Source organism: Leptodactylus fuscus, chromosome 4 (assembly GCF_031893055.1).
Source record: "Leptodactylus fuscus isolate aLepFus1 chromosome 4, aLepFus1.hap2, whole genome shotgun sequence".
Lineage (NCBI taxonomy): Eukaryota > Metazoa > Chordata > Amphibia > Anura > Leptodactylidae > Leptodactylus > Leptodactylus fuscus.
Window position 1 is genome coordinate 19,680,006 of NC_134268.1, and position 12,671 is coordinate 19,692,676.

General features: G+C 45.5%; 1 protein-coding gene across 1 annotated transcript in view; it reads left to right on the forward strand.

Annotated features, from left to right (window-relative positions):
* Positions 1–2,199: 2,199 nt before the first annotated feature.
* The window catches only part of FAM83A (family with sequence similarity 83 member A), a 28,979-nt gene continuing 18,507 nt past the window's right edge, over positions 2,200–12,671 (forward strand). Inside the window, exon 1 of the mRNA XM_075270130.1 lies at positions 2,200–2,843. Coding sequence (XP_075126231.1) covers positions 2,358–2,843 — 486 coding nt within the window. The 5' untranslated portion in view covers positions 2,200–2,357. The remainder of the gene's footprint in view (positions 2,844–12,671) is intronic.

Genomic DNA, 12,671 nt, shown 5'->3' on the forward strand with positions numbered 1-12,671 from the left:
TGTAGACTGCCTAGTCTAACTTTACACCACTTGTTAGTCAGCCTACAAAAGGCAACGACATTTTGGCACCTGTTTTGTGCATGTTAAGCCCCTTCCTCTTCTGATAAGTCACATCCATTGTACAATCAGTTCAGCCCCTTGTCAGGAAAAGCAAGAAAGTGTCTAAAAAAAGTTATAGGGATTCCAGGGGAGTTAAAGCGGATGCCCAGGCTAAGTTTTTTTTTTTTTTAATTAGGCCGGGAGGGGAGGTGAAAAAAAAGCCATACTCACCTCTCCTCGGTGCTTCGGTGCCTCCCAGGGTGGTCTAGACCTCCAGCTCCATTGTTTTCTTCCGGCAGAAGTCCCTACTGCACTATCGAAGGACACAGGACATCACAGCGGGCAAAATAAAGCAGCTGAACAGCAGGACCGGACAGCCTGGACAAAGTTTACTTTAACTGATCCGGCCAGCACTGGACGATGGACCCAAGGGTTCCAGCCTGGACCAGACCCCCAGGCTACATGATCAGAACCAGTCCTTGGCCTGTGGGTTGCTCTGCCCCTTTCCTCTCCCCTGAACATAGTAAAGCCAGCCCCCATAGCACAGGTTAGAGGTGGGTCCCAATCACATGACCTGAGGGTCCATCATCCAGGGTTGTTGGATCAGTTAAACTGGGTTCACACTGGGTTTTTTGGTCAGGATTTTGACGCGGAATCCGCGTCAAAATCTGGCTCAAAAAAACGCCTCCCATTGAATTCAGCGGGTTCCTTTTTCCACAAGTGGTGTGTCCCGCTCGTGGAAAAAAAAGCAACATGCCCTTTCTTGAGGCGGATTCCGCAGTGCAACACCTCCCTCCTGACTAGGCCCATTCATTTGGGCTTAATCCGAAGCGGAATGCCGTGATTGGATACCGGTGCACTGTATGGCGGCCTCCTTGTCAAAATCCGGTCCAAAAAACCCCTGTGTGAACCTGGCCTTAAGGTAATCTTAACTCTCCGGACCACCCCTAAACCCCTTAGTAAATCCTATCCTACTAAGTTTGTATGTTTGGATGTTTTTTCCTCAATCACGCAAAAACGACTGAATGGATTTCAATTAAATTTGGCACATAGATAGTTTGTAACCTCGATTAAAACATAGGTTACTTTCTATCCTGGTAAATGACATGGTTTCACGACTGTTGTGAATTTATGTTCACATACTATATTACACTGCTCTCACAACAGCCTTATCTCAGGTTCTGATAAACCCAGGTCTGTTATCTCTCTATGTAAACACACAGATAAAACTAAGTCCATTGTGTACAAGCATTTGCATATTATCTGATCTGTTCCAGGCAGTGCTGACACACTGGATGGGAAAACACCTTTAATCCAAATTGGCAGTGTGCTACTTTTAAACATCAAAAATCTAATTTGTTGCAAAATTCTAAAACAACGAGAGCTATGAAGGAAGCCAGAAGTCACAGAGTTCTCCTCAAGCGGAGCTCAGGGGGATCATTGGTGCCAACAACACACTCATTATATGGCGTCCCAGCGAATTGCTGAGATGCCGGGACAATCACGGGCACGGTGCAAGGAACAAGTTTAGCAGCAGATCAGATTGATAGCTGCCGAAACACCGGAGCAGGCGGACTATCAAAGCCAACAACACACTCATTATATGCGTGTGATATAAACCATGTATACCAATTATTTGAGCACAGATTGTACCAGAATGTTGGCCACATTTTTAAAAGTAAATCTGCTCCAGTGTGTCTTGTTTCGCAGCGAGATAGATTGTAACGTTATATATCGGTATATCCTGATGGGGTGTATGTGCGTTTTCTTGGGATTTATTGATGACATTATTCTTAATAGTTGCTTTTGGTGAAAATTATAGGCTTATAGATTGTAACAGTCCAGCCTCAGCTCGACAAGTTTTTGCTCTTATTGTCTATTTTTGTTTTTTTTAAAAAAAAAACAAATAAATTTTTGAATGTTTTTGACACCTTTGTTAAAACCCCCCGAGCAGAAGTCAGTCATACCTGTGCAATATTCAGCTCCATTGACATGTTACATGACTGAGCCAAGACAAATCTGCATGACAGCGAGAGTGACAGAACCACAAGGGGAGTTGCTGAAGCTGCGGTGTAGCCCACAGGTATAAGGCGTGTCTCCACCTAGATAAGACAGATTACAGACACTTCCCCTCTGATCTTAGCTCCGCTGCCTTTCTAAGAAGCGTTTTGCACAGTTTATGGGACAGGTAGGATAAAGTGAACTTCTGCTGGATGCGTCACGGCAAGGTTCTCCTAAACTTCCATCCTAAGAGAGTCCTTCAAGGAAGCCGGTGTAGACCTTGTTAGAACCTCCAGACCTCATCCAAAGCAGCAGATATGAATAGGTCTAAGACATTGGGGAAGATAAAGAAGAGACTTGAAGAAGCCAAGAACAAGTGGGCAAGACTGTGCAAGCCAGAGTTCTGCTACAATGAGAGCGCCAGGCTGGCCACGGACGCCCTCCTGGACGGTGGATCTGATGCCTACCAGAAGGTCCTCACAGAAGAAGGAGAGGTGGACTTCCTATCGAAGGAGGAGATCCAGTACATAATGGACAATGTGAAGGAACCGTACTATAACAATGAAAATCACACGGAGAATGGCGAGAACGGCTCGGTGCAGAATGGGAATCATTCCCACCAGTCCGAAAGTTATTACCCCATTAATTCGGATAAGAGTGAGACCACCATAGCGCTCCACAACTGGAGTGCCGAGGAGAAGCCTTACCTGAAGGACAAGTCCAGCGCCACCGTCTACTTCCAAGCCGATAAGACCAATAATATCAGGGAGGCCGTCAGGAAGAGTATACACCGGGCCGGACAGGTAGGTTCACATGTATACACTATATATCTTGTGACATGTAGCAGAGCTGGATTTGTCATGTAACTCTTATACTCGGCATTATGAGCAGAGGATGACTGTCTGTTACACATTCATAAGATATATGACAAACACAGCTCTGCTACATCACACAGGCTCATAATATAAGGTTCTGTTCGCTCATTAGTATATTTTCTTATGGGATTCTACAAGTTTCTCTAACTCTCAGACCTCCTGAGGTTTTACATAGAAATGTAGCAGAGCTGAACTATTCCTTTAACCCTTTAGAACTGCATTGTTTGGCTGTAGCTCTTGGTTTATTGTCTGTAGTTGCAGTCCCATGTAAACCCATTGAAAGTACATTGCGTTGTGCCAGATAACAGACTCGGCACTGCTACATCTGTATTTCACGATTTACTAAATCGTAATAATATATAACTAAATTGTACAATTCCTGATATCACTGTGTGTCCTAAGCTGTATTTATGGACAAGGCTAGCCCTAGTCCTGCAAACCCAACGTGTTCAGCCTGCAACAATAATGGGCACAGTAATGGGCACGCCATGCACCCCATTACAAGTCTTTGGGATCCGCGAGTAACCGAAGTATTAGTTGTTTGGTTCTCCAGCACAGATGTGAACCAAGTGTTAGTGAAAGGGTTTTGAGAGCAGATACTGATAAAAATATTGAGATATCAGGATGACTAATGCTAAGTAACAAACTCAGCTCTGCTACATCCAGTTTGAATCCAGAGCTGAATGTGTCATGGTATCCTATGAGGCTGGTTTTTTTGTAACTGTGAGGTTAGGTTAATGCCAGGGGTGTACCTATAAGGGATGTAGGACCTGGAGGGGGCCCCAAAGGTCCCTCTGTTACATAAAGTATGGAACTATTCTAAATGACAAAAGGGCTCTACTCCAGATTGTGCATTGGGCCCAGGAGCTGTAAGGTACGCTTGGTCCCCTGCAGTCCTATGTAAGACCACAGGTGGAGGTGACAATATGGGGTATCACCCAGATGCAGATATCACTCTTATACTCAGTATCTCTCTCCTCACTCTGCCCGGAAGGGACATCGCCAGTAACGAAGGTCACTAAGAGGTATAGGTCAATGCCATAAGTATGGGGTAAAGCAGATGAACGACCCCGACAGGCCCCTACAAGTATCACATGTCATGAGGGTCATGTCAATAATAACCTCTTACCGCCCCCGGGGTATCTCTCCTTGGGGTTGACTTTGATAGATATAGATCACCTACAGATCAGAGCTGACCTAGAGTGACCTCAGATCTTGGAGAGGTGGAGGATCGCTCTCGGCTGTCTCCGGCAGATATTGAACCTGACGGTAACCCCATTCTGCTGAACATCGGGGGTCCTAGCGATGGGATTCCAGTGATCACACATTGATCAGCTGTGGGTAGGTATAAGGGTTTATTGTGGGTTAACCCCCTGAGGTCCAATCACTTATATAGCAATGTTCTTAGGGAAGGAAACACTACACTTTCCCCGAAATATACATTTTAAAGGTAAAATCAACAAAAAATGTCGAGCAACTTTGTAATTTCTAGGCCTTATGTAATTTGTGCAGATTGTTTAGTAGTTTTGTCTCTGCTCTCTATTCACAACTAAAGATAAATTCAGATACTATGCAATTCTGTAGTAAGCCTTTCTCCAGTGTAGATTATAATGACCTGTGTAATAAGCCAAAGTGGATAGATAGGTTACTGACACCAGAACCAGCATATCACCCCAGCCCTGCAGATAGATAGGTTACTGTCACCAGACCCAGCATATCACCCCAGCCCTGCAGATAGATAGGTTAGTGTCACCAGAACCAGCATATCACCCCAGCCCTGCAGATAGATAGGTTACTGTCACCAGAACAAGCATATCACCCCAGCCCTGCAGATAGATAGGTTACTGTCACCAGAACCAGTATATCACCCCAGTCCTGCAGATAGATAGGTTACTGTCACCAGACCCCAGTATATCACCCCAGCCCTGCAGATAGATAGGTTAGTGTCACCAGACCCAGCATATCACCCCAGCCCTGTAGATAGATAGGTTACTGTCACCAGAACCAGCATATCATCCCAGCCCTGCAGATAGATAGGTTAGTGTCACCAGACCCAGCATATCACCCCAGCCCTGTAGATAGATAGGTTACTGTCACCAGAACCAGCATATCATCCCAGCCCTGCAGATAGATAGGTTAGTGTCACCAGACCCAGCATATTACCCCAGTCCCGCAGATAGATAGGTTAGTGTCACCAGACCCAGCATATCACCCCAGCCCTGCAGATAGATAGGTTAGTGTCACCAGACCCAGCATATCACCCCAGCCCTGCAGATAGATAGGTTAGTGTCACCAGACCCAGCATATTACCCCAGCCCTGTAGATAGATAGGTTAGTGTCACCAGAACCAGCATATCACCCCAGTCCTGCAGATAGATAGGTTAGTGTCACCAGAACCAGCATATCACCCCAGCCCTGTAGATAGATAGGTTAGTGTCACCAGAACCAGCATATCACCCCAGCCCTGCAGATAGATAGGTTACTGTCACCAGTACCAGCATATCATCCCAGCCCTGCAGATAGATAGGTTAGTGTCACCAGACCCAGCATATCACCCCAGCCCTGCAGATAGATAGGTTAGTGTCACCAGAACCAGCATATCACCTCAGCCCTGCAGATAGATAGGTTAGTGTCACCAGACCCAGCATATCACCCCAGCCCTGCAGATAGATAGGTTAGTGTCACCAGAACCAGCATATCACCCCCAGCCCTGCAGATAGATAGGTTAGTGTCACCAGACCCAGCATATCACCCCCAGCCCTGCAGATAGATAGGTTAGTGTCACCAGACCAAACATATCACCCCAGCCCTGCAGATAGATAGGTTAGTGTCACCAGAACAAGCATATCACCCCAGCCCTGCAGATAGATAGGTTACTGACACCAGAACCAGCATATCACCCCAGTCCTGCAGATAGATAGGTTACTGTCACCAGACCCCAGTATATCACCCCAGCCCTGCAGATAGATAGGTTAGTGTCACCAGACCCAGCATATTACCCCAGTCCCGCAGATAGATAGGTTAGTGTCACCAGACCCAGCATATCACCCCAGCCCTGCAGATAGATAGGTTAGTGTCACCAGAACCAGCATATCACCCCAGCCCTGCAGATAGATAGGTTAGTGTCACCAGACCCAGCATATCACCCCAGCCCTGCAGATAGATAGGTTAGTGTCACCAGACCCCAGTATATCACCCCAGCCCTGCAGATAGATAGGTTAGTGTCACCAGAACCAGCATATCACCCCAGCCCTGCAGATAGATAGGTTACTGTCACCAGATCCAGCATATCACCCCAGCCCTGCAGATAGATAGGTTACTGTCACCAGAACCAGCATATCACCCCAGCCCTGCAGATAGATAGGTTACTGTCACCAGATCCAGCATATCACCCCAGCCCTGCAGATAGATAGGTTACTGTCACCAGAACCAGCATATCACCCCAGCCCTGCAGATAGATAGGTTACTGTCACCTGAATCACATGTTGTTTTTCCCCTGCCTCTGTTGCTTAGATATCACAGTTTTTGTCAATATGCAAATTAGCTCTTGGGAGCAAGGATGCTCAAAGAGTTCTTTGCCACGGAGGCAGTGACTGACAAGGAGAAAACACCATTTGATTCAGGAGAACCAAATGGTGGAAAGGTGTTGGCTAAATGTATATGTAGCTAGCAGATATCTGTCTTGCTCTCCCACTCATCCAAGTATGCATGTGTCCTCGGTAGAAAAAGGGGAGTCAATTGCTGTCAGACACTTCTAGAGTTGGCTTAGTTACGATAGGATTGGGCATGTTCAAATCCAAGGATCGGCAGAATTTGAGTCATGAGACTGGTCTGGTTTATCTAATGTGTATGGTCAGCTTAAGGTCACAAAGGGCTGGGCGTAGCAATGGGACCCTGTTGTAGTGGTCACCTTGCAGGCCTATAATGTGGGGCTGTGTATGGAGACAATAGATATGTTACTTCCCTGCTCTCTTGCACAATGACTACATTGGCGTATTACACAACACTCTTCCCCTCCTGGCACAGATAATTCCTTCACTCCTGGAGGAGGCCGTGCGGCATGCTCACACTGTTTACTGCACTTCCTTAAGGATTAATGTTATTGCTTTTATTTTTGACACAACACGGTTCATCTGTTTACAGTGCTGAAAAGGGGAGGTCTAGTTAAGCAAACCCATTTTCATACAACTTATAACACTTTCATACAACTTACATCTCTTGACCAGAGCATAGAACAGTTATAAAGAGCATCTCTTACCTGTCCTGTGTCTCAGTCTGAAGGACAAACTGAGAAGAGTACACGTTGTGTGCGCATGATTTTTATAAAATAGATGCCTATGTGAGAAGTTAGTAGGACTGTACTTACCTGGCTGAGTTTTGCTGGCTGGTGCAACTTTCACAGCTATAGTGGTCATGGTGGATCAGTTTCAACCGGGCCCAGAAGCCAGGGGGGCCCACAAGTCACCCTCACCACACTGGAGCTGCATAAACTTCTTTGATCTCCTTTCTGATTTCCTTTGATGGCCGGAAGTCTGTGCATTATAATTGTATTCCCCCGCCCTCGGTGCACTGGAGTGAGAAGGTTTATGATACACGGCCTTCCACTGTCAGAAAGAAGAAGATTAAACCATTAATAGCAAAAAATAATATCAGTGGGTCAGCAGCATATAGTCAAGGAGGGATTCTGTGGGAGAGGCTGTAGTAATAAAGGGGGCATGTTTACTATGTGGGGGTCAGCAGGGGATAGCAATGATGGGAGACGGGTATACAGTCATGCAAACAGTCATGGTGGTCTGGGCCAGATAGAGAAGACAATGGGAAATGTAAATGTGGCTAAAATTTCATATAATACACTTTGCACTTGGGAACACCAGTGATGATGTCATTGTTCTGCCACTAATGGAAGCGAATCTACAGCCTATCTGCATTGTTCCATAAATCAGGAATCAATCCATAGTAGAGAATATGTCATGCAAAATATACATATACAAAGTATACAGCACTGTGATTGATGATATAATCGGGTGGGAACCATCTTATATCCTATGACCCCATCACGGCCGCAGGAAGTGAGTGGCCTGACCTAACCCAGGACATGTACGGATCAGTGTATGAATACATTGTGTGTAATACCGTAGTCATGATGTACAGCGCTTATGCAACAATATCCTTGTATTCAAGGGCATAGATGTGTTAGGCTATAGGGTAAATGTTATAGGTGCCGTGACCCCTTTACTGACCTATGGCTAGAATAGACCATCAGGAGGGGCAGACTAGTCATTTATCATTACTCTCAAGTATCAGACAAGCCGAGGGTCCACATTGGGCCGAGCAACTTCATTTGTTACCTTTTTCTAGTCACACAAATCTGCAGCATTATGTAACCGCCATGAATTTGCTGCGGGAGATTCAGGCTATAACCTGTGGGTGACCTTCATTTTATTCAGAGCAAAAAGTTGCAGAGAAACTCGTGACTATGGCAAGAAATCAGAAAATTTCAGGTTTACAATCTTCACTGAGTTGCTGGAAACTCTTTCCCAATTGAAATTCTTTAACCCTTTAGAGGAATTTTTAAATTTTCATTTTCGACTCCCATAAAATTCGGAACGGGGTGGAAATGGACAAAAAGCACGTTTGTGCGACTTTCTTACGGGCTTCGTTTTCACAGCGTTCACTTTGCAGCCAAAATGACATGTCACCCGTATTCTATGTTTTGGGACAATTCCAGGGATAACAATTTTTTTTTTTTTTTTACATGATAACACCTTAACAAAAATCTAAAACTTTGCAAAAAAATTCCAGGAGTTCTGGTCTCTGCCGCTCAGTTTGCTCGATGTCTTCTGGATGATCCATTGGTTCCCCATTGGTCCGTCTATACCTTACCTACCAAGCGGAGGTCACATAAGGTGGATTTCTCACGTGGCCGTGAATTCCTTCACCCTGCTAATTACCAGGATTAATATGATAATCTCCCGTCAGACCCGTCATGTACTTGGCCTCTGTTCTTCTACCTTATTATAGAAGTGATTTTGGCTGTATAAAGCTTTAGGGAACACAGTATACTAGGCGTCCAGTACCAGCCATAGACCACAGGGTGAACTTACACCCCATGGACCCAAATATATAATGGTCCCCAACAGATGAGTTACCTGAAGCTTCTGCACACATTCCCTTTAAAGTACTGCCCTAAAGCTTTACTGGTCGGCCCACCAGCGCAATGGTGTAGAGGCAAACATTTGGATTCCTGCCATAGTATCTACTTCACATGCTACAGAACATCATAATACAGATCTCAGCTGCTGCAGAACATCATAGTACACACCTCAGCCTCTGCAGAACATCATAATACTCACCTCAGCTGCTGCAGAACATCGTAATACACCCTAAGCTGCTGCAGAACATCATAGTAAACACCTCAGCTGCTGCAGAACATCATAATACTCACCTCAGCTGCTGCAGAACATCGTAATACACCCTAAGCTGCTGCAGAACATCACAATACACACCTCAGCTGCTGCAGAACATCATAATACACATCTCAGCTGCTGCAGAACATCATAATACACACCTCAGCTGCTGCAGAACATCATAGTACACACCTCAGCTGCTGCAGAACATCATAGTACACACCTCAGCTGCTGCAGAACATCATAATACACACCTCAGCTGCTGCAGAACATCATAGTACACACCTCAGCTGCTGCAGAACATCATAATACACACCTCAGCTGCTGCAGAACATCATAATACACATCTCAGCTGCTGCAGAACATCATAATACACACCTCAGCTGCTGCAGAACATCATAATACACACCTAAGCTGCTGCAGAACATCATAGTGCACACCTCAGCTGCTGCAGAACATCATAATACAGATCTCAGCTGCTGCAGAACATCATAGTACACACCTCAGCTGCTGCAGAACATCATAGTGCACACCTCAGCTGCTGCAGAACATCATAATACAGATCTCAGCTGCTGCAGAACATCATAGTACACACCTCAGCTGCTGCAGAACATCATAATACACACCTCAACCGCTGCAGAACATCATAATACACACCTCAGCTGCTGCAGAACATCATAATACAGCCTCAGCCGCTGCAGAACATCATAATACAGCCTCAGCTGCTGCAGAACATCATAATACACACCTCAGCTGCTGCAGAACATCATAATACACACCTCAGCTGCTGCAGAACATCATAATACACACCTCAGCTGCTGCAGAACATCATAATACACATCTCAGCTGCTGCAGAACATCATAATACAGCCTCAGCTGCTACAGAACATCAAAATACATCCTAAGCTGCTGCAGAACATCATAATACACACCTCAGCTGCTGCAGAACATCATAGTACACACCTCAGCTGCTGCAGAACATCATAATACAGCCTCAGCCGCTGCAGAACATCAAAATACACACCTCAGCTGCTGTAAAACATCATAGTACACAGCTCAGCTGCTGCAGAACATCATAATACAGATCTCAGCTGCTGCAGAACATCATAGTACACACCTCAGCCTCTGCAGAACATCATAATACTCACCTCAGCTGCTGCAGAACATCGTAATACACCCTAAGCTGCTGCAGAACATCATAGTAAACACCTCAGCTGCTGCAGAACATCATAATACTCACCTCAGCTGCTGCAGAACATCGTAATACACCCTAAGCTGCTGCAGAACATCACAATACACACCTCAGCTGCTGCAGAACATCATAATACACATCTCAGCTGCTGCAGAACATCATAATACACACCTCAGCTGCTGCAGAACATCATAGTACACACCTCAGCTGCTGCAGAACATCATAGTACACACCTCAGCTGCTGCAGAACATCATAATACACACCTCAGCTGCTGCAGAACATCATAGTACACACCTCAGCTGCTGCAGAACATCATAATACACACCTCAGCTGCTGCAGAACATCATAATACACATCTCAGCTGCTGCAGAACATCATAATACACACCTCAGCTGCTGCAGAACATCATAATACACACCTAAGCTGCTGCAGAACATCATAGTGCACACCTCAGCTGCTGCAGAACATCATAATACAGATCTCAGCTGCTGCAGAACATCATAGTACACACCTCAGCTGCTGCAGAACATCATAGTGCACACCTCAGCTGCTGCAGAACATCATAATACAGATCTCAGCTGCTGCAGAACATCATAGTACACACCTCAGCTGCTGCAGAACATCATAATACACACCTCAACCGCTGCAGAACATCATAATACACACCTCAGCTGCTGCAGAACATCATAATACAGCCTCAGCCGCTGCAGAACATCATAATACAGCCTCAGCTGCTGCAGAACATCATAATACACACCTCAGCTGCTGCAGAACATCATAATACACACCTCAGCTGCTGCAGAACATCATAATACACACCTCAGCTGCTGCAGAACATCATAATACACATCTCAGCTGCTGCAGAACATCATAATACAGCCTCAGCTGCTACAGAACATCAAAATACATCCTAAGCTGCTGCAGAACATCATAATACACACCTCAGCTGCTGCAGAACATCATAATACACACCTCAGCTGCTGCAGAACATCATAGTACACACCTCAGCTGCTGCAGAACATCATAATACAGCCTCAGCCGCTGCAGAACATCAAAATACACACCTCAGCTGCTGTAAAACATCATAGTACACAGCTCAGCTGCTGCAGAACATCATAATACAGATCTCAGCTGCTGCAGAACATCATAGTACACACCTCAGCCTCTGCAGAACATCATAATACTCACCTCAGCTGCTGCAGAACATCGTAATACACCCTAAGCTGCTGCAGAACATCATAGTAAACACCTCAGCTGCTGCAGAACATCATAATACTCACCTCAGCTGCTGCAGAACATCGTAATACACCCTAAGCTGCTGCAGAACATCACAATACACACCTCAGCTGCTGCAGAACATCATAATACACATCTCAGCTGCTGCAGAACATCATAATACACACCTCAGCTGCTGCAGAACATCATAGTACACACCTCAGCTGCTGCAGAACATCATAGTACACACCTCAGCTGCTGCAGAACATCATAATACACACCTCAGCTGCTGCAGAACATCATAGTACACACCTCAGCTGCTGCAGAACATCATAATACACACCTCAGCTGCTGCAGAACATCATAATACACATCTCAGCTGCTGCAGAACATCATAATACACACCTCAGCTGCTGCAGAACATCATAATACACACCTAAGCTGCTGCAGAACATCATAGTGCACACCTCAGCTGCTGCAGAACATCATAATACAGATCTCAGCTGCTGCAGAACATCATAGTACACACCTCAGCTGCTGCAGAACATCATAGTGCACACCTCAGCTGCTGCAGAACATCATAATACAGATCTCAGCTGCTGCAGAACATCATAGTACACACCTCAGCTGCTGCAGAACATCATAATACACACCTCAACCGCTGCAGAACATCATAATACACACCTCAGCTGCTGCAGAACATCATAATACAGCCTCAGCCGCTGCAGAACATCATAATACAGCCTCAGCTGCTGCAGAACATCATAATACACACCTCAGCTGCTGCAGAACATCATAATACACACCTCAGCTGCTGCAGAACATCATAATACACACCTCAGCTGCTGCAGAACATCATAATACTCACCTCAGCTGCTGCAGAACATCATAATACAGCCTCAGCTGCTACAGAACATCAAAATACATCCTAAGCTGCTGCA